This window comes from Neolamprologus multifasciatus, chromosome 13 (genome assembly GCF_963576455.1).
Source record: "Neolamprologus multifasciatus chromosome 13, fNeoMul1.2, whole genome shotgun sequence".
Lineage (NCBI taxonomy): Eukaryota > Metazoa > Chordata > Actinopteri > Cichliformes > Cichlidae > Neolamprologus > Neolamprologus multifasciatus.
In genome coordinates, this window is record NC_140451.1 from 24,064,437 (window position 1) to 24,088,154 (window position 23,718).

A 23,718-nucleotide genomic window follows, 5' to 3' on the forward strand; every position below is an offset into this window, starting at 1 on the left:
ACACATTTCCTCTTGTATGAATGGTGGCCTTCTAACTTTATTACCGGCTGACTGGCTTTCCGAAAGTGTGCTCGCTTGTGTTTAGGATACTGACTAAAGCCAATACAGCATTGTTTTTTAAAGCAAACTGGGCGTCTTCAGTTGTGCAGCAGCACAGCTGTGATAATGATCCTCTGTGACCGGACTGTGTGCAGCCTCGGCAGTGCATCTTCTCAACTGCGGGCACAGAGCGGCGGTGGCAGCGCGCCTGCGCAGTGCATCCAGGGGCTCGGCGGCGTTCGGTGCTGAAGTGGGGCGGATGGCAGAAAAACAGCGGCGATGGACTTTACACCGCGGGATTCCAATTTACGATGTCGTTAAATAAGCATCGGGACGTCGCTTTTTCACACCTATCATCCTAGGACACTGACAGCCCACCGCAAAGGGGTAAGGTGGTGATTATTCTGCGCTAAGGGTCCACACGGGCTGGCTAGCTGACGTTAGCACGGCGCTAGCTGCTGCTCAGCTGCCACCGCCTCCTCTCCCTGCGAGAGATAGCCGATCTCAGCCTGACTGCTAAAGCTAGCGAGAAGAAAGTGGGTGGTGTTTGATTTCTGTAAAATGTCTGTGCGGCTGACAGCGCTGTGCAGCCCCCTCTCTGACTGCGTTAGCCGTCGGTGGTGTCAGCTGCGAGGGGATCCCCTCTGCCGGCCGGCTGGTCGGACCTGCAGCGACTCTGCTCAGATGGTTCTTGCAGCTGCAGGAGACAACCATGCAAAGCAAACCAGCCGAGCAGCTAGCCAGCAGAGCTAGTGTACAGAGGGTGAGAGCAAGGTCTGAGGAGATTGCTTTCTTCATATCTGAAGATATGCACAGGCCTTCAGGGAGATTCAAAAGATTCCGTTCTGCGACTGTCCTGTTAACTTTCTCACTCGGGAGTGCATTTTGCGTGTGTGTTGTTTATCTAATGTAATGCACTGTTAAGAGATCATGCAGTGCACAGCTGTAGCAGCACCATCACTGCAGTTTCCCATGGGTGTATTGAGTCAGAGGAGCCCAGGTTATGTTGCAACTGCATCCTGAGAGACTTCCTGATTAATCTCATTAGGCCTGTACTCTTCATTCAAAGAGGTTTAACAGAATGCAAACTGACCTATCAGCATCTGATGTTATTTGCTTCTAGGATGGCAACTTTTGTTCTTGAAAGCAGTGAAACTCGGTGGCACCAGTATCGACATTTAAATTGATCCCTAAAAGCATTCATGTCCTTTCTCAGATGTGTGTGTGTGTGTTAATAATTTAGTCAGGGCTCATTTCTTGTCTCCCTTAATTGATCAGGGACTGTTATTCAGTTTACACGACAGAGCAACAGAATATTCACAGTTAACAAGCCATACATTTTTTTAAAGCATTTGAAGATTAATTTAGAAATAAGGTTAGCATATAGTGTCCAAAAGAGCAGCTCTTTTTGTTTGTGATGTTGTCTGACAGGTTTGAAAGCAGATTTTTTTTTCAGGGGTCTGTTGAGTTTTGTGAATGCTTAATTTGAAGGTTGTTTAGGGAGTTTGATAGCCAAGTCAATCCTCTTGCTAAGTGTAGAATACTTATTAATTTCTGCAACCAAAAGCTTCTTTAGTTCCCAATAGCAAATTAGCATTTAGGCACCAGTTGTTGTTGTTGGGTTTTTTTTTTTTCTTTAAACACTAATAAAGCAATCAATTTATTTCTTCTTCTAGATGTCCCAATCAGTTGTAGTATCCGGGAAACAATTAAAAATGTTTGCGAGATTGAGTGAATTTAAAATTCAGAAGCAGTTTACATGAATTCTAGATGAAAAGATGAAAAACAAAGTGCTGGTGAAGTTTCAAAGGGTTGGTGAAATTAGGCTAGTTGTTAGCCTCCCGCCCCAAGGCTGGCTTCAGACCAACTAAGCTGATATGAAAAGAGCAGCGCTGGCAAAGTATTTGGGAGGTTTTATGACTTTGTAGGGCTCTCGTTGACATATCAAACCTGTAGGTGCCCAGTCAGCAGACACAAATTAATTTAAGGTATAAGGTAACATCATCCACAAAACAAGGTTAGTAATGAGTATTTTGTGGGATTGTTCTAAATTATTCCCTACCAAAATCTCAGCAATGTCTGAATATATCGGTACTGTACAAAACGTAGCTTAAAAGTGTCTTGTATATGAATAGTGCTATTTAAAAAGACAAAAAGCTATACAGAAGAATAATGATAATAACCAAACAACTTTTTACAGCTCATGCCAATTCAAAAACATCAAGGGAGGTGTTGCTGCAGCATTTCAACACTGACAGCGCTCCCTATGCAGTAGAGGCTTGGACCCGGAAAAAGGCTTGATACGTCATCAGTAACAAAGCGCACAGATTGGGCTCTTTGTTGTGTTTCGAAAGCCATTTCTGTGCAGTTCTATCCCAGGATGATTTAGCCATATTGGAATTTTTTCACTCACTTGGATTATCAGGGGCATCAGTCTCCGAATTCCAAACCGGACCGAGCTTTGTCGTAAACATTTCCCATAGTCATTTTCTTCATTTCATTCAGGAAGCACATCACTAAAGTTGGTGATCATCTTCGCAACAGGAATAAGCAAACTCACAAGTACAATGAAAAAGCCTGATCTTAACAAGCTGCTGTGCAAAATAATTTGTCATAGATTCTTAATATACAAGGGAAACTATTGTTTTCAAACCAGTTTAAACTGGCATGAACGGATGTTGATGCTCCCCTCACGTTGCTTTTACAGTAGAGCAGTATTGAGACAGCATGTTGTGTCATATGGGAGGGATGGTAGTGACATGTGAACCTTGATTTTTTTTTAAATTTTCTTTGTGCTGCTCTTTATCTTGCTAGACATCACTGTGGAGGAAATGAGCCATGTATAGGCAAGGGTGGGTGAGGGACTGTAGATCAGAGCTGATAAGGCTGCTAACCCACTGTAACTGAAGATGTTTAGTTTAGTTTGTTTGGCAAGTCTTTTCAATATTAGATATTATCTTTATCTTCTTTTTTTTGTATATGCTAATTTTACACTCTAAGTTGCAGACTGCTGATAATTTGCAATAGTGTTAAGGTCACCATGCGAACACCTCTAAGCTGCTGTTATTAGTAAGCACGGTGTTGGAGCACTAATTCCTGCATGAAGAACATGGAGCATGAGGGCTACCTAGGAGACACAGCAGCCTCTCTCAGGGCCAAAATCCAGCATATGGCTTTTGACATTGATTGAGTGTTGGGTTGCAGTGCCAGTGAGCTTAATGCTTTGCACCATAAATGTTTAAGATAAGCATTCGCAGCATCATTTGCCATTTACTGCATTTCCTGGTTGAACTGGTCTTATTCTAACCACATCCTTTAGCTTATCACAAGTAAAGTATTATGGTATCAGCATCTGTGTTGGTGGCTGAGAAGAGGAAGCTGTTGCACAAAGGCGTCAGAGGAAAAGTACAGCTTCAGCTGATGTCTGTTGTCAATACAGATGAATATGCTAGCTTTTTCACATAGTCAACTTCCTCATTAACCAGTAGATCTTTGTCATCGTTAACCCCTCTTGTGTAGTGATTGTATATTAAAATACAGTCCATTCCCAAATTAAATGTAAATGTTTACATTTTCCTATGGCAGTAGTGCTGCTTATCTATCTAGACTACTTTGGTGTGAGCTGCTCAGTTTTTGGCTGAAGAATTGCCTACCTTCGTCTTGAATTTAATGGAAGTAATTGGCACTTTCCTCATGGTTCTTCAATGGGCACTACATTGAAAAAAATAAAAACACAATATCTTTTTTTAGAAATCAAAGCCCGGTGACTGAAAAAGTCCCGTTGTTCGCAGGTTTATGCAGCAACTGTTTTTCTTTTGAACTACACCTGGCAACAACACAGGATGTGACAAGATATAAACTCAGCTGAGCTGGGCTCAAATGTTAGGCAGTTTCATACCTATTTTGGCCGGTGCGTGTAGATAGTAGAAAGAAAAGAGTTCTACAACAAGAAACATGAATAACCAGATCGTAGTTTCTAGAAAAGGGCATTGCTGCTTAGTTTCTCTGCTGCGATCTTTGGCAGTTGAGCACACGTAGACAAGTAAGAGTAGATATCTTTACCACTTATAACTCCAAAACTGGGCAACTCAAATGAAAAAAAGAAAAGATCTACACCTAATCTAGATGGATGAAAATGAGGTTCTGCTCTGTGTCGCATTTGCTGGTATCTGCTTCTGTCTTCTTGTCATTGCAGGATATATTTCTCCTGACTGATCATTTTCACTTAAAGTCAACATCTGTGTTTAATGTTGTTTTCTTTTTGTTCACGTTCTGTGTTTTACAGATGCTGCACTTTCAATGCTCCCTACACCCTCAAGTCCATAAATGACCCTTTCACAGAGTTCTGAGGAAGCTTAGGAGGTGTTGGTGAGAGAAGCAGAAGTAGCGAGTGAAGTAAGGAAACGAGGGGAGGAAGTGGTCGCATTTCACCTCAGCTCTCGTGTCCCTTTCTGTGCCAGTTGGTCAGGGATGGTGATACCAGTAACCTCTTTGCCCTGTGGTGAAAAGAACCTCCTCGCCTTGCCACAAATCTCCTGCAAGTCAGAAAGACGCTCAGACAGTCCCCAGTCAGTCACTTCGTCAACCAGCCTGCTAGCATCCAGCAACCTATTACCTCATGCCATGACTGCTCTGTCTGACCTGTGTTTAGGAACTCACTAATTCATGGTAAGTTTCATGCTTGCCCAGTAATTTAATTAATATATTTAGATTGTTTTTTATTTATTTATTTTACAGAAACTGAACTCGTATCTTCAAGTTTACTGTCACAGTAAGGATCCAAATTTGTGTGAAATATAAAGTCAAATGCTTTGGTTAAAGGGTCAAAATGAAAAGTCATATGTTCATGTTCATAACCAAAGTTTGCAGTTGTGGTCCTGGAGGTTGACGGACCAAACAACATCTGCCAGATCGTGTAAGATAATGAGTCGGCAGCAAAGGGTGACCGGCTTTTACTTCTCGATTTTAAAGTTGAAGTTTTGATTTTCATTTGTAATTCTCAGAATGGACATGAACTTAAATGTTGCTTAGTAAAAGTCTTTTCTTCATGGAAGTGAAACAAAGCAACCCACTGGTTATTTGTATATAGTGCTTGATATCAGTCGGATATTAGCCATGAATGGAAAATGATCTGTCACCTTGAAAGGACGTTCTTTATCTTTGAAAACGAGAAGGTGTTAACTCAGAGTTAGAAATAATTTGTGTTCAGATAACTAATGGTAAGATGCTTTTTCTCACACAGTTTCTCAACAAATGGTTTATTTGTTTTTGTCTTTTTGTAAAAAACGCTATTAACCATTTTCCCTACCACAACAAAGTGAGAATGGAGGCAGGCTGTGACTTACGTGCCACAGTGACGTCATTATTCTGTTCTTTTACTTTTTGCACTTAGTACCTCATCAAAGCAAACGCTGCTTGCGCAGATGCGAGGTCAAAGTCTGCACAAGGTGCAAATGTTTCTGGCGTTTTACATGTGGCACTAATTTGTGAAATAGGACGCTAGTTTCATTTGCATCGCTCTCGTGAAAAACTGCCTGATGGTGAAGCAGAGTGGAAGCTTCAAAGCAAAGTTGGACTTTTGGATGATGATTGTTTTGGTTAATATGGCGTCCTCTATTTTGGTATTATTTAAGTATTTGCAAAAATGTACTGCATGTATGACAGGTCTTGTAGCTATCTTTTTCATATGTTTTTTTTTTCTTTGCCCTATGATGTTATTGTGTTAGTATTTCCACTCCTTATTTGCATGACATGTCAATGCATCCTCCTTCTCTGGCTTTGGAACAAAGCCATACCCTCTCTGTGGTTTATGTCTAACAGCCTGTTTTTCCACGGTAGCCGCCCAGTTGCTAAATAACCGATGGCTGCTCCGCTGGACGGACGACAGCATTTGCATATTGGGCTTGTCTTTTTAGCCGTACCTTCCATGTTTCTTCATTGAAGCAAATTATGCGCCTGTAGAGTAGAGGGAACAAAAAAAGAAGAAAATTAGTTATTTTTTCTTCTTCTTTTTTTTTTTATTTCGATTTTCACATTTTTTTATGAAAAGATTTTAATTTGAACCATGACATTACAGGTAGGAGTGCTTTTTCAGTCTGTATACTTTTAATTCTCATACTGCATTTGATTACACCCTCCCAGCTAAGCAAATGCATAAAACTTTAAAGCTAAAGTTTTGACATCCTCGTGGCTGATCTTTCTAGCATTTCTAGTTGTATATGTTTGCAGCTGAGCTTTACGTTACGGTTAAAGCTTATGGCACTGTGAGGTAAGTGTTTTCCCAGTATAATAAGCTCACCAAGTAAACATAATAAATAGCACAAGGGTCATAAGAGTAGGTGAAGTTTTAGATATAATAAGGGAAACTTCTTGTTTCTAAACAAGTTGGATTTCGTACATGGCGTCAGTCATACCTGGGGTATCACACTAGGGTGGGATGAATTTTTATTTCCCACCATATCCAGATTTTATCTGTGGAACCATTCTCCTCATTTTAGACTGTTTTAAAGACGTTATGTGCAATTAATATGAGAAGATGCTAACAAAATGTCAGTCCTCTGTCTGCAAAACTGTGGTTTCTACACGCCTCCAGATTCATCATTCTGTGTTAACATGAGCTACACCCCTGAAAGTCTGTGTGTGTAGAGCCGTAGTACAAGATATTTACCCAAAGAATTTTGAAGGAATAAGTTTAGGTACTTTTCTAGATAATGGAATTTTAGAATGGCCTTCTCAAAAAAGAGCCCTTAAAAAAACTGTCTAAAAATAAACACCTCTAACCCCCAAATTTGCATAATTCCTATTAAAGAGCTGCAATTTTCCTCTGGAATATCTTACTGGCAAATCAGATATGTTCAGAAGAGACATGGAGGAGCCCACTGACTAGTCTATAGTGTAATTTTGTAGACTCATGGCAATCCCCATGTATTTGTACTTTTTTTTTTTTTTATTCATTCATTTTTTCCCCCATGTTGTGGCACATTAGTAAAGAAATCATGACTGTAAGAATAACTGCTAACGTTTTTCCAGTATTCGCATGCTTTCGTTTGCCTATGCAAAACTGATGAGACACACCAGATAAATTTCCGTCGCTGCTACCGGTAAAGGTGATTTTATTTCTCCAATTCGTCATCCAGGGAAATTTAAATTCAAAACCTCACAGATTTGAAACAGAAATTTCGGCCAATCTTTCTAAGAATGATTGCAGTCAGTCCAAGTTGGACAGGAATTCTTTGGAGACCTGTGCATGAGGTGAAGTTGACAGTATTGCACTGGTCACTGCAACCACTTGCAGTCAGTCTTCCACAGCAGAGGAATTCAGTGCAATCTCTGGGCAACCACCGATTTATTTATTTTATTTCATTATTAATATTTCTTTTTCATTCAGTCACAGAGAGGTAGCCACCATATTTTTATTCCGCTGTTACTGAGAGGAAAGGACTCTCCAAGACGGCTTTAATTAAAGGAGAACAGAGTGTGACTACAAAATTGCTAGCTGCACATTTTTGTTTCTCGTGGCTATTTTTAGGCATCGAAAACCATGCTTAAAGTAGCTGTAGCTGCAGCGGCAAAGAAATAGCCCACAAAACCCTTGCAAAAGTTTCCAATTCAATCAGTGAACACTGCGCTGTGCTTACTGAATATCCAATTATAGTGATTTTTGAAGTGGCTGACGGATGTTTTACAAAATTATGACAACTGATTTCTCCCTGTGCACCTTTAGAGCAATATTGGACTTGGTTTCTCAGTTTCCTTCTGGTGTTAGACAGTTTGATAAAACAAACACAGAATACCTCTAAGATTTTTTTCATTGACTCCTGATTCATCACATCGATTGAGGCAATGATTGATCAGCAATTTCATTACTGCAAGGTGTTTTTCCCCAGTGAGATACAATAACACCAAATGTTATTTATGTTAGACTATGCTAATAATACAATGGGCGTAGCTTTGCTTTACCCTTTGAATGACCTTTGTCTGAATATCCAAGACCTGACAGAGGGGGTTTTGGTTTTTAGTCTTCAGAATCTTTAAAAGTGAGTGAAAATCAGTTTGAAGCAATAAGGAGAGTGCAGGCAAACACTACATGTGTTGCTGTTCTAGGATATCGTTGGTTTGTTGCACACCAAATGGCATCATCGAATCATCTGGACATTTATGTTCCTGATACGATAATGTCTTTAAATGGCGTTGGTGCGCCCAGGATACTTGAGCACCAGTGTGAGTGTTTTAGGCTGGAGCCTGTCAAACTGTAGCTGTCGTGGATCAAGAAGTTTTTGGTCCAGCATGTGCGAGGAATCAAACATGAAGGAATTAGCAGGAGAGAAGCCTGTAACGGTATCGTACATTATTGTCATTTCAAAGCAAAAGATCGCAATAACTTTTTAGGTTTACGTCATGCATCGTTGCACATAGCGGATGTCCAAAACCTGAGTGAGTTGGTATGAATTCTCATGAATTTGTGCCTGCCTGTCCGTGTTTGTGACACGCAGATCCTGTTTTTCTGTGTCGGTTAAAATTAATTTGTAATTTCTGTCAAAGGTGAGTGAAAGACTTGGCTCAGTGCCAGAAACTCTCGCAACGTATAAAGAAGGGAAGTTCCTGTACTGTCCTGCCTGAGTGCTCTTCCTCTCTCCCCTGCACATAAATTCACCTGTCGCACAGTTTCTGTTTTGTTTCCTCATCTACTGTAACATCTGAAGGTATAAGATGTTTAACTGCACGTTCTCGTCCTCTTTACGGTGAAGCCCCGGAGTGTGAGTGGAGTGGAGATGAGAAAAAGGCAGGCGGCTCATATTGAGGCCCCACCCCAGGCCCCTGGACAGCCCCGACCCAACACCTGCTGCCTCTGCTGGTGTGGCTGCTGCAAGTGTCTCTGGTAAGAAAATGCAAAGCTGTACTAACAAAACTAGTCCGTGCTAATATTATACTATACTTTATTAGTTTTTAAGCAGCACCCGTGTTGTATTCTGTTTGTTTGTCCATCCTTCACGTGAGTGCTGTATCTCAGGGATGCCTTGAGAGAATATTCTTCAAGTTTTTGCACAAAAGTTTCCTGCACACCATGTGCTTTTTAGCAACCTTATCAGTTAATTGCAAACCACAGTGCGTGACATGGGCCTGGTAAACTTGAGTCAGCCATCAAGTTTGATGCATGTAAACGGTGCAAAGACGATGCCCGCAGAAACAACCCACACGGCTGTTTGTTTCTACTGCTCGGCCGTGATGACCGCCAGAGGGTAGAGTTTGCAAACATGTTTGTTTTGCACATTTTACTTCCATTATTTGGTTTTGTTTTTTCCCCCACGAGTACTGCTGTTGAAACGGTTAGCATGGCAACTCACGCTGGACTCTCATTGGCTCATCGGCAGACGCGGTTCATTGTGGCTGTAATGTTGCAGGATATCTTTAGCCACAACAGCTAACTTTGAACCTATGTCACTGTGTATAATAAAACCAGGGCTGTGCAGCCACAACCAAAACTAGGCCAAAGACCTGAGGATGAACTGGTTACATTTTTGTGATCAAAGGTCAAGGATGTTGTGGTTTCACTTCAGAAACACCCAGTAAAGGTCGCTAACAAAACATGTTTTTGGAAAATAAGTCATGATCTCATGCTAACCATAACTACTCACACAGCTGTTTGTTGGTTGTTGTTTTTTTTAGCAGTTTATTAAATTGAACTGTGAAAACAAAGCAAAATGTGTCACTTGCAGTGATTGAGCACCTATACTTCCTGACTAACACCTAAAAGCAAGTTAGGTACAAGCTGGTAGCATTTATCAGCTAAAATGACAGGTGGAGACCAACATAGAACTGAAACAAAGAATGTTATTCATCAAGTAGCTCTAAATAAATGATTAGAATAAACACCTTTGTGCTGACACTGTCATGCTGTCTGGTGGTTATGCCATTGTTGTTCCTCTGCAGCCCTGAAGAGGCCAAAAAATCCATTATTGCCAGTTAAAGTTGCATAGCAATAAGTTGGCAGCACAGACAAGCAGAATAAATAACTGCAGTCTGTTTTGCTTTAGATTAGCAGTATCTGGTTTTATCCTTTGAAAAAGAGGCCCAAAGGAACCACTGAACATAACCAGTGTCTGAATTGATCATACAATAATGCAAACAGCATTTTAGCATTGTGTGATTAGGCAGCTAGTTGACAAATTATTTATTTTTCTTAATGGTTTCTTCATTTTTGTGTTGTGCTGTTATTTTGAACAGTGTAGACATTTTTAATAGTGTGAGCCTTAAGAGATTAAAATGCAGCCCTGGTACCTGAAATAATAAACAGTTGTCCTGCCCTTAATCCCGTTGTCCAATCTGTGATGTTGCACTGAGTTTTACCTCAGCTGAATAAATTATGATTTTTAATGGCAACACAAAACCGGTGACTGACCATCAAAAACAGAAAATAAATGTACATTTATTGCTTGAATTTTCTTTCTTTTTAGTTTATTTATTTTTTAATGTCTCATTATTGTGTCTCACCAGTGCTGACATGGTGTAAATTGTCCATCATTGATTACCTAAGCCCTCGGGAATAGAGGCTAGCAGGTTTAGACAAGCATGCAAACCAAGCTTTGGCAGTTAAAACTTTTGTTATACTAGTTAATACTACGTGTATCATAATATTAAACATGACAGTAATTGCAGGATTTTTCTTTTCTTTTTTTGGCTGGAATTAATAGAAGTTATGCAAAAATGTTCTATTATTATTATTGTTGTTGTTGTTGTTGTTGTTGATGCATTTCAGTGTCTTTAGTTGCAGATGGGCTGTCCACTTAATTCATCACCAGGCAGCTGCCCCTAAACTATCTTTGGCTTTGCTGAGTTATTTTGAGCTCCAGAGTTGTAATCAGCTGCAACTTTATCAGGCTGTTTCTGATTCCCTACACAACATTGTCATGCAAAATCACCATATGCACAACTTAAAGATAACAGTGGTGCTGCATATAGATATACGAGGATTACTTGAAGCAGATTGCTTTTTAGTTTTTTTTTTCTCTTATACCGTGTACTGACAGACTGACTGCGGCAGCTTGCTACTCTGCCACTCAGTGAACAGAGTCCTCCCTGTGCTGGGAGACTGCAGAGCAATGCTGTCCATGAATCTTTTTTCCTAAAAAAAATGATGATTTTAATCAGCTAATCACCTTTCAAAAGCACAGTGCATTTAGACATGGTCTGGATGACCCGCTGAAGTTCAAACAGAGCATCAGAATGGGGAAGAAAGGTGATTTAAGGGGCTTTGAACATGTCATGGTTGCTGACAGACAGGCTGGTCTGAGTATTTTACAAACTGCTGATTTACTGATCCCACAGAACTAATTTCTCTGGGTGAAAATACTAGAGGTTAGGGAATAGTGGGCAGACCACATTGAGCTGATAGGCGGTAAAAAACTAAATCCAATAACCACTTTTTACAACCAAAATATGCAGAAGAGCATCTCTTAACGCACAACATGTTAAACATTGAAGCAAATGAGCTGCAGCAGCAGAAGATCGGGCTACCACTGAGAAAAAGAAATTGAGACTACAAAATTGGAGGAAAAATGCTCTGTCTTGATTTCTGCTGTAACGTTCAGATGGCAAGGTCAGAATTTGGCATAAATGAAGTCATGCAACCATCCGATCTTGTATCAGGGATTCACAGGGAGGCTGCTGGTGGTGGTTCTATGGTGGGGACATCTTAATGCATTTTGTTCCTCTTGTTACCAACTGAACACCGTGAACCCATCATGGCTGTTTCCAGCAGGATAGCGCACCGTTCTACAAAACTCAAATCCGTATTGTCGGTTTCTTGAACACGACAATAAGTTCACTTATCTCAAATGGCCTCCACAGTCACTAGATCTTAATTGAAAAGAGGTTCTTAGTGATTTGATGGACTGGGAGATTTGCATCCTGGATGTGCACCTGTCTATTGGCCCCTCAATGCGATGAGGTCGTTCTGTACCCTTAGCACACAAACAGCCCCTAATCCAAATGTTTCCGCCTCCGTGCTCGACTGTAGAGATGATATTGTTTAGTCAGAATTTTTGTTCCTCCAAACAAGTTGTTGCCAAAAAGCTCAATTTTTTGTTTTATATGACTACAACACTTTCCCCCAACCTGTTCTGAATCATTTCCTGAATCATTTCATTCACTGGCCACCTTAAGATGGGCCTGTATATGTGCCTTCTCGAGCAGGGAGACCTTACAGGCACTGCGAGATTTCAGTCCATTACGGCATAGTGTGTTATCAGTGGTGTTGCTTACTGCCTTCAGATCATTAACAAGCTCCTCCCATGTAGTTTTGGGCTGATCTACTTCCTCATGATCATCCATACCCATAAGGCAAGATCTTACATGAAGGATAAGATAAGATACCTTTATTAATCCCACGAGTGGGAAATTTAATAATAATAATGATGACACAAGCAGTTGACCCCTTCTCGCCAAGTTTCTTTCTGATGGTCTTGTAGATCATTCCAGCCGTGTTCTGGTCTGTAATCTTGTCCCTGAGGTCCGTTGACAGCTCCTTGGTCTTGCCCACAATGGTGGGTTGTAGAGGATCATATATTCAATGATATGCAAATCGGTTCAGAGCTTTTATGAAATGTGTTTGGTTTTCTGGGTTTGGTTGACATTCTGTCTCGCCGTTAAAAGGAGATGAGTCATAAACGAAAAGCATTTGTATTATTTTTAACAAAGCAGTGCAGATGTTACACACAAGGATAGCCAGGACACTGACACAGTTTTCACTGTTTTAGCTTCAGGGGAATGAAGGAAAGCTGTGACTGCTACGTCAAAGTGCACTGTGAACTCTGAAGAAACACCTCAAGATTTGGGGATTTGTGTGTGTTTGTTTTCTCGTTGAGAGTAGAAGAGTAGAGTAGAACTATTATTTTAACTTTACATAAATGCTAGAGAGCATTTTTTAAAGCTCGGACCTGTCATCTGTCACCATTTCTAAATTGTCTATGTCTTACACCAAAATCTGAGCACAAACAGACAGGTTAAAAATATGTTTTGATATTTCAGGGAACCAGCAGAGTTTCCAGGGCGTCGCTGAGTTCAGCCGAGTATCAGTTTCAAAAGTTCAGGTCAATTGTGGCTCAGCTATAATTAATATTAGAGCTGGAAGTATTAGTCGGTGGTTTGACCAAAAAAAAATGCAAAAAGGCAAAAAAATCTCTCTCCCAAAATGTGAATTTTTAGTGTTGTGTGATAACAAAATTAAAAAAAGGTCAACTTTGGTAAAGGTTGGTGATTTTTTTTTTCATTATTATTTATTTATTTTAAACATTAAGTTTAAAAAAACAGTGATGATGTGCATTTGTCCAAGATTGAAGGACCAGAATTCAACACAACCAAAAAGAAAATAGTCAGTATCCTGTCACATACAGATTTCACCTTAGAGAATAAAACCTCCTGTACTGTGTTGCCCATGAGCAAGGCACCAAAGCCAGGTGCTGGTACGCAGCTCCTATAGCTGCTTTGCTGTGGCTCCAGTCTTGCTGCGAGAGGGGAGTGAATGAAACATTGTTTTCAGGCAGTGAATGGTGAATGTGCTGCTTTTTTCACACCACTTCATCTGAAGTGGTGGCAGCCTGTGGACTGTGACTCTACTGTGTGTTTTTCAGTCAGACGCTCATATCAGATCTCCAGAATGAGCCTGGAAATTTGTCCTCAGAACCCTATATGTTTATTTATTTTAGTGTCGAGGCCGGCGGGGATCGTTAGTCCAGCCTGTGTGACACTGCTTAGAGTTGTATACGAGCTGCTTGTAAAGCACATATTGCTCTCTGTGTCACTTTTTTTGCAGTCGTGCCAAGTCGAGAAGTAGAGGCGTGTGTGAGTTTGTGAAATCTCTTGTGCTGTTTTAGAGGATCAAGGTGTATGAAAGTATTAATCTTCTTTTTATTTTCTCCCAACCTCTTACCCTTTAACCCCTCCTCATCCACCCTCACACAAGGCCTTATTCTGGTAGAGGTGCCTTCTATTTCCATCCACACATCACATGCAAAACAGCTGTGAGGAACAGCCTGTATATTTAGCAGTATTGTGAGGGCGCCAGGGGGCTGAGGCTAGCTTAGCCCATTACTTCTGCACAATGGGGACTTTGACAAGAGACTGCAAGAGGAAGGAAAGATCCTCCATGGTGTGGACAAAAATAGACAGCTCAGTGTGTGTTGCATTGTGGACTCAGCAAGTGTGACTGAGCTACGATAGACACAGAGGCTACCGTGAGTGTTTGCATAAAGACCTTAACTGATGCTTTATTGTTTTAACAGAGTACAAATTAGCAGCTGAGAGAGCAGAGCTGCTTTCATTTTATCAGGTTTTATCAAGGTGGTGTTTTAGTGAGAAGCAGGAAGTAGAAAATGTCTGCCAAGCCACTGTTATGCATTTGAGACTTCATGGTATAAAACTGTAGCTTGCAGTAATCGTAGTGGAAAGCAGAAATTTCAGTTGACACACGAGATATCTTTAAATGTGTTACTGCCTTTTTGTCCATGAGTCCTGACCGGTGGGGTAATCTTTTTTTTTTTTTTTTATTTAATTTTTATCTGCTATTACTAAGTCCTGCTCCTAAATTTATACCACATATCTCTCTTATCTACACTCCTCTGCACAGTGCTACTGCACAGTGCAAATTTACTTAAATGTAGGCCTGCAGGAAAGTCTAACCAACCGCTGAACAGTAAGGCATACAGTAAACACAACCCACATAACCGTTTCCTTTTTAATAGTTTCAGACTCATGCAGATACACTTTTCATACAGCACTGTTTGTAGCACTTTGCTATTTTAAACGATATGTGTAGAGAGTGAAGGTTGGGGCTGTACTGAGAGGACGGTTTAGACAGCGTGAGATGCTGGGACACGAAAATATATCAAGTGTTTATTAACCCAAAGCGGCTGTGCTTGCTGACAGTTACTGGAGCATGCTGTCAGTTTAGATATAATTGATATAAGCCTCTAGCTGCCATTTATTTGCCTCCTGATGCTGTGCATTATGAAGCAATTCCCAGGTTTAGCACTGCGCTTTGGTTTATTTGACAGCTGGTGTACCCATGGAACAATAGACAGAGGATTACAAATAAATCTGGCTCTATGTAGCTGATCGAGTAAATTTGACTCCAGCGTCTCCTACACATGTTGTTGGCCAGCTCTTAAGATCCTTTATGAGAGGAGAAATCAAGTTGGTTGGATGTAAAGAAGAGAATGCAGAAGAAGTGAAGCAGTGCTTTAGTTAGGTGGATAGACTGGACAAAGGATTTTGAAGATGGAGTTTCTTGGTTGGAGGAGCACTACAGAAAAGATTCATGGATGTAGTGAAGGAGGTGCTGGTGGGACAGAGGAAGATGGAGGCAGATGATCTGCTATGGTGACCCCTAAAGGGAAAAGCCAAAAAAGGAGGAGAAAGGCTCATGACCTGAGCCTTTCCTTCCTGCAGTTTCAGTTTAGTTTTGTTGTTGTTCTGTAGCATGCTGGTGAAAGTGAAATCATTTTTTAAGCATAATGATCCCTATGAACACTTTTAATTATAATATTAGAGAAGTTTGACCTGAATAAACAATGTTATCTTTTTTTTTTCTTTTTTTCTTTTTTTTGCTATTGTAGGACTAGCTTCCCGGCTATCAGCAGCAGATGATTAGTTCCTATTGGGAAGCTTTTATTACAGTAACAGTAATTTAATAACTTGCAGTCAACTTAAGTAATGTTGTATTAGCTTCACGTGTCTCCTCTGCTCCATTAAAGGGCACATAAATTATGTAAATGACAAATTATTTATGAATTATTGATTTTCCCTTCTGCAATCCATCCAGGGGTAGAGAAAACACTGACATGTTTATCACAGTCAATTTAATGTTACGACCCTAAGTGTATATATAAATATTAAAGAAACATGCCCATTTTAATAGACATATATTGAGGCTTTTATTTTGGCAAGTATAATACTTTCTTCCTTTGATCCAGGAATGAAGACAGAATGGAGAGGAGTGAACGGCAGACCTGCACCAAGATGGACAGTATTGAAGCTACTGAAGAACAGTGAGTTCAGCTATCTATTCTCCCGTTTGTGTGCCTCTATCAATCTAACACAAGTGTGTCTTTTTTTCTTACTGTAGACGCCCTAGCCTAGAGGAGGTGTTGTCGTGGGCACGGAGCTTTGAGATGATGCTGCGCTCGCTGGAGGGCCGGGAGGTTTTCAGGCAGTTCCTGCGTTCTGAGTACAGCGAGGACAACCTGCTTTTCTGGTTGGCCTGTGAAGAGCTGAAAAAGGAGACGGATCCCACAGCGGTTGATGAGAAGGCCAGGATCATATATGAAGATTATGTGTCCATATTATCACCCAAAGAGGTGAGCCACCACAGGAACGCAACCGAAACACTTTAAATCAAGACCTTGCACTAAATGGCAAACAGGTTTCCTCAGGGTCATCTTTAGTCCTGATTTATGAAACTCATGTATGGATTGCTTTGGTAGTCTCCAGTAATTAATCCTAATGAAACTGCCGATGCTTTCCTTTTCTTCTCGTTCCACTAGTTGTGTTAGGGCAATTTCCAAGGAATGCATGTCGCTATCAGGAATAAGTGTGACCACTTTACTATACCCAAGATAAATTTTCCATTTAGCTACTACTTTATTTCCCATCAGCCATAGCTAGACTTCGTGTAGGGTTCATCACTAATTTGAAAATGTGGCCATGAGAAGTCACAGTTCATGGCAGTGGGTTCTTTTTCTGATTTACTATGCAGACATGTGCTAATGTGATTTACAACTATAGTTTAAAGTTGGATAGATTCCTCATTTGCAAAAGAAAAACAAAAAATGGTCTTTACACATGGATATGGGAACTCTGCAGGTATACTGTGGTGTCTGGAACAGTAACTCTGGCAGAGGATCCGTTGGTTGCTGTGCTTTAGGAGTGAAGCCTCTGTGGAATAGGCTAGTGCTGGCACATCCTGCACATCGGTGTTCCTCTAGCCATTCCTCAGTGTCATTTAATTAATCTATTAGCAGGGTTTTCACATTACTAAAATTTTAAACTGGGCACCAGTACCCTGTAAGATACTATTTCTGATGCCACTTAGGAAAAAATGACAAAATTAACCATTTTTTTAAATTAAAATAAAAAAAAGGATTAGATCATTACTGGTTCGTGCAAATGTACTCATCTGTTTATTTCCTGTAGCTTCTGGTGACTTGGCACCATATTTCCTTGCTGATCAGAGTTGGTAAAGTAGGGTGCCACAGCTTCTAGTTGCAGACTTTTGTCTGCTTCATTTCCTGTCTGTTTCATCTTAACAGACAACTAATGTTACCAGTTACGCTGATGACAACACAAAATTCTTCATAAAGACTGGGGTGTTAGTCTTTAAGATGCCTCGTCACATTTGTTGTGTTGCTGTTCATCTGTTCAGCTGCTAGTGTACTACCCTGTCTGCAGCAGTGCTGTGTGGGGGGGAAAGAAGAAAAAAAACGAGACTATTGCAGATGAGTAACTAATCCATGTCATGGCTACGGTACTGATGGTACCAAAAAACAAAACGAGTACCATCACATTTTTCAGAGTTGTGGTATTAAAATGTACTGAATCCATTCTGGTAACGTCCGTATCTATCATTGGATTTGATGTTCTGCTTAATCAGGTTATTTGTGCTTATTTTCTTACTGACTTTACATTTACTCAATTTGCTTGGTTTGTAATGCCTCAGAAAGGCCCTTTGTGGTATGACTACACTCAGAAGCCTGATTGGTCTTTATACAGTAAAGTCAGAGAGCCTAGTCACTTTATTTAACAGGGGTCCATGCATTTTCTTAATCTTGAGTGAAAAAACTGAACTTTAATCGTTGTCATTTAAAAACCTGCTAGCAGCATGCTGGTTGTTGTGTTTGTATCTCTACTTCATTTTTGTTTGATGTAAATACTATAATTTAACACGACTCTGTATGTTGTTTATGTTATTTCTACCAACCAGACTGATTGTAGTGGTTGCAGTCTGTCGCAACATTATGGTTACCTTTCTGGGGTGGTGCATGTTTCAATGCAGAAGTTGAAGTCCTTAGCACATTTCCTGTCCCAACAAACCACAGATCATCACTTCTACTTAATTTTGTTCTCCTTACCCGAGGTGAGTCTGGACTCACGGGTCAGAGAAGGAATAAACCAGAGCCTGGCGGAGCCGAGCAACCTGATGTACGAGGAGGCCCAACTCCAGATCTACACCCTGATGCACCGGGACTCCTTCCCCCGTTTCCTCAACTCCTCTGTTTACAGAGACCTCCTGGCCAGCAGGAGGCGCACCTGCCTCGACACCTAGTCCCCTCCAGCCTCCATCATCGCCATCAAACGCCAACAAGACTACTACTTAAACTTCAAATACTACTATGGTGCCAGAAGTCGGGTTTGGAAAAATCTCTCCCTGTTTTTTGGTTGAAATGGCCGAGTGACATCCAAGATAGCTGGTTGTTAGTTTTTTTTTTTAATTTATATTTTTTAAGCAATTTATATCCAGTTCTCCGCTGGAGGTGGGTCAGCCTTTGCTGGTGGTTATTGGTCAGTTTTAGACCATTAATGCTGGCCAGTGATTGTTTTGCTGGCAATTTGTGCTTTTTGTTATGGTTGACTGGCCAACCCACGTATCAGCTATCAGTTGAGATGGCCAACCTAGTGGCCCGCTGTTGGTTGAATGTGGACAAAGACTCCTTAGGAGGTGGGAACAGAGTGCGAGAGAGAGAGAGACAAAAAGGACAAGCCCACTGTTCCTGTACTGTAATATTTTAGACCTCATGCTTTTTACCCTTACTTAGTGATATTCTCTGTCTTTACTCATTATTTTAAACAACTTTTTAGTTTTTCCAAGTCTGTCCCATTCCTCAGATGTCTTTCATTTAATTTTGCTTTTCATTCCTTCACTGTCCAAACATGACATCTATCTGTCGGTGGGATTTAGGGCATTTCTTGCCCTTTTAACCAGTAGACACACTGGCTCTGCATGCAACTCTCTCTCACTATGATCGCTTGATGATATAAGCCGCGGACTGCAACTGTTCTTGAATATTAAGAGGTATTTAAGGGGGACGGGGAGGACTGTATCTCTGTTTGGCTGTCTGTGTCCAGTGATGGGGAAAAAGTAAACTTCTGACATCTTTAGGCTTACTGCAGTATTTTTATTGAGAAGATTTGAAGGTGTCTGCAGCACGTGCAGCACCTACCATTTATCCACCTGTCCATCCAATCCATCCGTCCATCCAAGCACTTTCCTTCTTTAGGATTGGTTAACTGGGAGAAGTAAGGGCTAGAATTGTGGTTGGGCAGCTACATCTATTATTATTATTACTCATGAACTTTAGACAAAAAAAATCTCTCCACTGAGAAAATCACAATGCCTTTACATGCAGGAAAAGGCAGCACAAGTGCTGCTGCAGGTTTTCTGGAAAGCAACCACAGTTTGTCCACCAATCCCTACCTCCCTTTTTTTTACCCTCGTTTCCCTCCCTTCTCCTCCTCCTCCCTCCAGTTCAGACCATCAAGGCCTGACAAGCACAGGTGCCCAGTCTAGGGGAAAAAACACAGCTGGAGAAAAACAAACAGATGAAAAAATACATTGAATCCAAATAAATAATCATCTACATTTTTTTAATTCTTGAGCAGAAAAAGTGGGCTTACCTTGTAGTGTTTTACAGTGAATTTTTGAGCCGCTTCTGCTTTAAGAACAGTAGCAGAAATTGCGGGTGTAATGTAAAATGGCTTTTGTCTGTAAGGCTTTAGCTTTAGTTGTGGCTAAAAACCGGAGATTGGATGCCTGTTATAAGCAGTTACGCCGAACCAGGTCCCAAACACGATGTCAGAGATGCCGTGATGACGTCAGTACTGGTCGCTAGGCTGTGGAGCCTTGGTCCTTCTGCCGTGTGGTGGTCCTTCAGTTAGCTACTGCCTGTTCAAGACGCTTGTTTCTTCATACCAGAGCTAGTGAAGAGGGTTGGTAATAACAACGCTTGCACACGGGGCTAGTAAAAGAAGCTTGCACAGTCATGCTACACACTCGCCTTTTCAACTAGCCGTCTAGGTTTCAGCATGCTGTAGTCAAGCAGTTAGCATGCTTGTGCTAGCCATGCTAATTTTCTACACCACTGCCAGCCCTCGCGCACACTCTGGTTTGTTTTTCTAATCAGACTTTGACAGCATGCTACGGAAACGGCCGTGTGTTTATGGTACAGTGACACATTTACCAGAGAAAAAAAGAGGAGAGTTTAAGGGGTTGTGCCAAACGTCCCATTAACATTTTTAATATATGAAATGATTTTTTTAATGATGTAAACATTTGAACATGAACATGCACATCCACATGCACATGTGGATGTACAGTAGACAGTGCATGAGTGCAGTATATGCTTCTTTTTTTTCTTCTTTTTTTTTTTGTAATTAACTGAGCCTCTGAGTGTATTCAGCACTCGATAGGTAGCTGACCTCCTGGCTTAGTTGGGTGAGTAGTGCCACATCTTAGAGTGTCAATGAAACGGTGCCACTCCTCACTGATTAATGTCGGCATCCATGTTTCTGGCTCCTTTAACTACCTAACATTCATGTGCCAAGCTTGGTCTAGATTAATTATAAGAGCGGATGGTGCACGACGCCTAGCAGGCCTTTGAAATGCAATTGGATGTCAATTTGAGGCACTGTCTCACTTGTCGGAAAGTTAATTAATAAACACCTTTCAGGATATAAAGTTTTTGTTTGTTGCCACTGTTTCTAAACTGCAACTTCAGGTTTTGTTGGAGAAACTAAATAAGGAAACGAATGAATACAAAAAAAAATCCTTTGCAGGAGCCTGGGATTTTGATGTTTCCTCCAGACTTATTTCAACAAAAGAAACAGACAGGATGTCACAGTAGTACAAAAGCTGTCTGCTGTGAATAATGGTCAGGAAGACAGGTTGAAACTAATAACCACGCCACAGATTTTCAGTGTTCCTTATTAAAAATATACTCTTGTTTAACCTTTGGCAATATAGTACTCACATTCAGGCTATGTGAATATCCATAAGGGCTTGAACTGATATTGCTTGGCTGCTTTAATGAAGAGTTCTGCATGCATGCGCCCAGTTGATCAGAAACAGAGGAATACAGAGTAATTTACCAATTCTGATACAGCAGGATCAGCTTTCACTCTCACTCCTTGGAACAGTTTTACCTTTTCACAAAGTGAAAGCATTTTAGACATTTGTATTTGGACAACTCTGGAACTTTTTAACTCACTCATAAAGCTCTCATGCAGACACATCCCTCTTCTGCACACTATAACTACATTTCCTTGTTTTTTTGCAGGTTTTTTTCAGAGTCTATATAAGTAACATGAGAATGTTTCACCAACAACCAGATATTGAAATCATGGTGCAATCAAAACAAGTTTACATTTATAAATTGTGAGATGTGTGTACCTTATTAAATACTCATAACTGTGGGAAGCTAACAGCCAGCAGGTTTGAAGCTGGCGCGAGTCTCTGCCCAGGGCTAATGGGCAGGCTGGAGTTTAAAACTGGGAGCGTTTTACAAGGAGGACAGACACGGTAGAAACCCAGGTTTTCTGCTCGCGTCCATTCCTCGTAATTTATTGTGACTTTTACACAGCGGGGAGAAGTACACAGTTGTTTATTTTTAATACCTGCGTTTTAAATGTGGATTTTGCAAGCAATGACGATGATGTGAAGTGATATAGTTGTCATCGCTGAGTTTAGATTTTTGTCTTTAAATTTCCATGGATTCCAAGTGAGAGGGTCTTTAAAATGTGGCTGTGGTTTTATTGACTAAAGAATATATATATATATATAAGAAAAATATTAAATAAAGGTTGCGAGCTAGAGCTGAAGTGTCCTAACGGGATGGAGGAGGTTTGCGAAGCTTTGGCCTTACTGACATGTTTTTTTTTTCTTTGTATAAAAAAGAAAACAAACGTCTCTGTAGGCTTTTCACTACCTCTCATGTTGGTTAATTTATTTCACATCTAGTTGTCAATGTAAAAGTTGTTTTTAGATCTACTTGAAGCCTAACACTGTAAACAAAAATGTGCACAGAAAATGACTATGTATATGACCAGAGGGGTTAAAGAGAGTTTGGCCTAGTCAACATATTTCTGTTTGTTTGTTTGTATGTGTGTTTGTTTTGAACTTGTGTTGAGCTGAACTAGATTTTGCATCTCTATAAAGAATTCAGGAATCCACTGTCTAAGGGCTAATCCCATTTTTGCCTATGCAAATCTGTTACTGTGGGTGAGTTGGGAAAGGGTGAGCTAATGCACCTTTCACCTGTTTTAGATGGACCATGGTTTACATTGCCCTTTGCTGATATCCTTCTTATTCAGCAAAAATGTACGCTTATTTTTGTTTATACATATACATACATACAAAACAAGTAATATACAGAGTAAATAGTATATGCCTTCGTGATGATAAAAAAAACAAAACAAGAAACCTTGATGAAAACCAATAAATGTGTTGTCTGACATTATGTGGCTGTGTGCTGGAGTCTTGGTAAACTAGATGACTGGAATTCAACTTGACTGTCATAAAACTGTCATTACTCAGGCTACAAGACTTGTAGCTGACCCTGTGCAGTATTACCTGACTGAAGGAATAAATTTTATTTATTTAAAGATCAACCAAATCATGACTTTCTGTGACAAACATGTTACCCTGACAGTAGCACGTTATTAGACAGTGGGGTAAACAGGGGGCCACCAAGGATTTATCCTTATCATTTTTAAAGCCTAAGACTATGTAACTTTTGGTAGGAAAAGCCTTTTGTTGCCAAAGTAGGGGTAGGCAGGTGTTTAAACAGCAGTAAGTGTTTAAAGAAAAATATATCCATAGTTTTTATGATCTGAGAAGGAACTTCACTCCTGCATCTCCTCTGGGCTTGTGATGCCTGTGATAAAGAATTTTGATCAACTACAGGTCCTTACAGACCAAATCACACACGGGAGAGCTTGCCTTTAGTGCTTTAACTAAAATCTAATGAATTAAAATCTACTCAACTAAACAGCAACCGGAAACAATATCAAAGTGCTACTACAAAAAGACTTAAAGGCAAACTTCTCCCACTTCTGACTAGGTTGGATGAGTAGTACAAGACGAGGATGAAGAACAGCGGATAAGATGGTACAATGGGCTAAGCCAGAGACTAACGTTGGGGAATGTGAAACCAGAAGGGGAGTGACATAACAACCATATTCCTATGCTCGACCTGTTAGTGGGGCTTGAAAGAGAGAGGGGAGAGTGGCAGGAGGAGGGATGATTTTTCTTTTTTTATTCTGTAATTGTTTTGTCCCCCCCCCCCCCTTTTTTTTTATGAATCCATATTTCTGCCTACTACAACTTCAGGGTTAAAACAAAATATTGTTTAGAAGTAGCACAAGTCATAGAGTTAGCAAACACACTCAGTAATGTCAGTCGCACAGCAATTTCGTTAGCAATAGCTAACATTAGCCACTTTGTCACAGAGGCCTAAAGACTGCTCGGTGAACGCTTGGCAAACTGATCGCTGTAGAAAAAAAATTCTCTGATCAATTGGTGAGCAGTTGCTGGAGAACTACTGTAGTACTAAAACTTGACAAAAGTGTGAGGCAAACTGAAGACTGTTCGCCTTAAAAAAAACTTACTGCTGAAATAGACCTTATTTAAAAAAT

At 40.5% G+C, this 23,718-nt stretch overlaps 1 protein-coding gene across 2 annotated transcripts; it reads left to right on the plus strand.

Moving 5' to 3' along the window:
* Window positions 1-233: 233 nt before the first annotated feature.
* On the plus strand, window positions 234-21,857 carry rgs17 (regulator of G protein signaling 17). 2 transcript variants are annotated; one of them, XM_085181827.1, is made up of 7 exons: window positions 234-426; window positions 4,325-4,407; window positions 4,500-4,707; window positions 8,787-8,917; window positions 16,008-16,082; window positions 16,160-16,391; window positions 18,167-21,857. In XM_085181827.1, exons 3-7 carry the CDS (start codon window positions 4,705-4,707, stop codon window positions 18,353-18,355), a joined length of 630 nt encoding a protein of 209 aa, XP_085037953.1. In that variant the 5' UTR covers window positions 234-426; window positions 4,325-4,407; window positions 4,500-4,704; the 3' UTR covers window positions 18,356-21,857. The 2 variants fall into 2 exon arrangements, with proteins under 2 accessions (XP_085037953.1, XP_085037951.1); XM_085181825.1 differs by having other exon boundaries at window positions 236-426; window positions 4,325-4,707.
* Window positions 21,858-23,718: the final 1,861 nt, after the last annotated feature.

What these genes read in the sequence shown, in the direction of transcription:
- rgs17 (XM_085181827.1), top strand. An exon ending in GGCTGCTGCAAGTGTCTCTG is followed by an intron (nt 8,918 to 16,007) that starts GTAAGAAAATGC and finishes CCTTTGATCCAG; the next exon opens with GAATGAAGACAGAATGGAGA. An exon ending in ATTGAAGCTACTGAAGAACA is followed by an intron (nt 16,083 to 16,159) that starts GTGAGTTCAGCT and finishes TTCTTACTGTAG; the next exon opens with ACGCCCTAGCCTAGAGGAGG.